At 53.9% G+C, this 2,500-nt stretch overlaps 1 protein-coding gene across 3 annotated transcripts in view; it reads right to left on the bottom strand.

Annotated features, from left to right (window-relative positions):
* Window positions 1-2,500, bottom strand: part of LOC125047254 (glycine, alanine and asparagine-rich protein-like) — a 51,547-nt gene that overhangs the window by 33,740 nt on the left and 15,307 nt on the right. For 2 of the 3 annotated variants that reach the window (XM_047645469.1, XM_047645471.1), the window contains exons 2-3: window positions 1,391-1,913; window positions 211-339 (exon numbers count right to left, since the gene is read on the bottom strand). In XM_047645469.1, coding sequence (XP_047501425.1) covers window positions 211-339; window positions 1,391-1,913 — 652 coding nt within the window. The remainder of the gene's footprint in view (window positions 1-210; window positions 340-1,390; window positions 1,914-2,500) is intronic. The other variant, XM_047645470.1, reaches the window with a different exon arrangement.

Raw genomic sequence — 2,500 nt, 5'->3', positions numbered from 1 at the left:
TACCGACGATCCACCGAAACGGACAAACGAACGAAAACAAACGGACGGAAGAATACACGGACGACGACGACGACCACCACCCACTACGACCACGACATTCCTCATTCCTGCTTCTCCCTCCTCACTACTCCTCCTCCTCCTCCTCCTCTTCCTCCTCCTCTTCCTCCAGCTCTCCGGCGCACGACTCACGACGCTCACGACACGACTCACCTCGCCGTCGTCGCTGCGGAGGCGAGGTTTTCAGACTCCGACCTCGACCTCAAGAACGAAGCGATTGTACTCTCCATCTCCCCGTGGGCCACGCCGTTCTCCATGGTGAGGCCGATGTGCGAGGAGGACCTGGGTCGTGATCGGGTCGTTAGTGGGAGGGTCGTTAGGCGGGGAAGGTCGTTAGTGGAGGGTCGTTGACGGGAGGGTCGTTAGGTGGGGAAGGTCGTTAGTGGAGGGTCGTTGGCGGGAGGGTCGTTAGGCGGGGGAGGTCGTTAGTGGAGGGTCGTTAGCGGGAGGGTTGTTATGCGGGAGGGTCGTTAGGCGGGGAAGGTCGTTAGTGGAGGGTCGTTGGCGGGAGGGTCGTTAGGCGGGGGAGGTCGTTAGTGGAGGGTCGTTAGGCGGGGGAGGTCGTTAGTGGAGGGTCGTTAGGCGGGGAAGATCGTTAGTGGAGGGTCGTTAGTGGAAGGTCGTTGGCGGGAGGGTCGTTAGGCGGGGAAGGTCGTAAGTGGAGGGTCGTTAGTTTGAGGGCTGTTAGCGGGGAAGGTCGTTAGTGGGAAAAGTCGTTAAAGGGAAGGTCGTTAGTGGGGAAAGTCGTTAAGGGGAAGGTCGTTAGTGGGAAAAGTCGTTAAGGGGAAGGTCGTTAGTGAAGGGTCGTTGGCGGGAGGGTTGTTAGTTGGGAAAGGTCGTTAGTTGAGGGTCGTTAATGAGAGGGCTGTCAGCGGGAAGGTCGTTAGCGGGAAAAGTCGTTAAGGGGAAGGTCGTTATTAGAAGGGTCGTTAGGTGGGGAAGGTCGTTAGTGCAGAAGGTCATTAGATGGAGGATCAATAAGCGGGAGGGTCGTTAGTGGGGAAGACCATTAGGTGGGAGAGTGGTTAGTGGGGAAGGTTGTTAGTTGGGAGATTCGTTTGTGGGGAAGATCTTTTTTTTTTTTTTTTTTTTTTTGGGGGGGGGGGCAATTGATGGAAAAAAGCGAGAAGGGATAAAAGAGAGAAAATGAGAGACAAAGGAGGGAAGAGCCAGAGACTGGGGAAAAAAATTATGACAGAGAAGTACTATAAGTAATATAAAGAGAGAGAGAGAGAGAGAGATAGAAGTGGAGAAAAGAAGAACAAAAAAGGAAAGAACAGGAAGACCGAAGACTGTGCAGTCGAGAATGTAAACAGATATTTGAAGCGCTCACCTTCTTGGCATGCTGGCCGGCAGACTCAATCCACCGCTTCCACTGCTCCACATGTCGTTCCCTCTTCCACCTCCACTTCCTCCGCTGCTTCCGTCGCCTCCACCACCATCGCCACTTCCCCATCCATCTCCCTCTCCAACCCCTCTTCCTCCTCCTCGTCCTCCACCACCTCCACCTCCTCCTCCACCTCCGCCTCCACCTCCTCCACCCGCACCGCCCCCAAGAAGCGGGGCATTCTCATCCACCTCGTCGAGAAGGTCCTCGTGCTGGTGGTCCTGCAGTGTCCCCGACCGACTCACGTCAATGAAGGGGATGGTCTCAGGGTCACGTGCTCCTCGTCCTCCTACGTCGCCGTCGTCGTCTTCTGCGTCCTCCTGAAGGTGGCGATTGAGAAGAGGCTGCTGCTGGCCGTCGTCTCCTTCGTCGTCGTCGGAGGTGCTCGTCATCGCCTCGGTCGCCAGGGACGCGTCCACCACGTGCTCGGGGGCCTCCCACAGGGTTAGGTCGACGTTCACCGTCGGGTCTGGGGAGTGGGAGAGTGTGATAAAGGAGTAGTTGCCAGAGAGGGAAGAAGGGAGGGAGGGAGGGAGGGAGGGAGGGAGGGAGGGAGGAGGGAGGGAGGGAGGGAAGGAGGGAGGGAGGGAGGGAAGGAGGGAGGGAGGGATGGAAGGAGGGAGGGAGGGAAGGAGTGAAGGAGGGAGGGAGGGAGGGAGAGAATGGGAATTAAAATACAGTTTAAAATGTTACGAAGTCGGTTTCAAAGCAACTTCATTTACCGCAAAGTACATTGCAACGTAGGCAACTCTTAGAGTATAAAATATTTCTGCTTCACTGGCGCCTAAATACAACCGCACCTCGTCACCCACAAATTAAGGGTCCCGGGTTTAGACATACAACGTCGCCGTTATCAGGTAATATATCACACATTGTTTGCGATAACACATTTTTATAGTCTGATATAATTGTATCCACTGTCAACAACCTGATTCTATCCGTAAACGTAAGGGTAAAAAAAGCTATTTCATATTCTAAAAGTTAGAGATGTGTTAAAAGTTTTATTATGTATAAACAAACTGCATGCTGTAATGCTTTCAATTTCAGGAAAGAAAA

The sequence above is a fragment of the Penaeus chinensis genome, chromosome 40 (genome assembly GCF_019202785.1).
Source record: "Penaeus chinensis breed Huanghai No. 1 chromosome 40, ASM1920278v2, whole genome shotgun sequence".
In the NCBI taxonomy this organism is placed as follows: domain Eukaryota; kingdom Metazoa; phylum Arthropoda; class Malacostraca; order Decapoda; family Penaeidae; genus Penaeus; species Penaeus chinensis.
The sequence above is the reverse complement of the archived record's forward strand: the minus strand, read 5'-3'. Positions and strand labels throughout refer to the sequence as shown.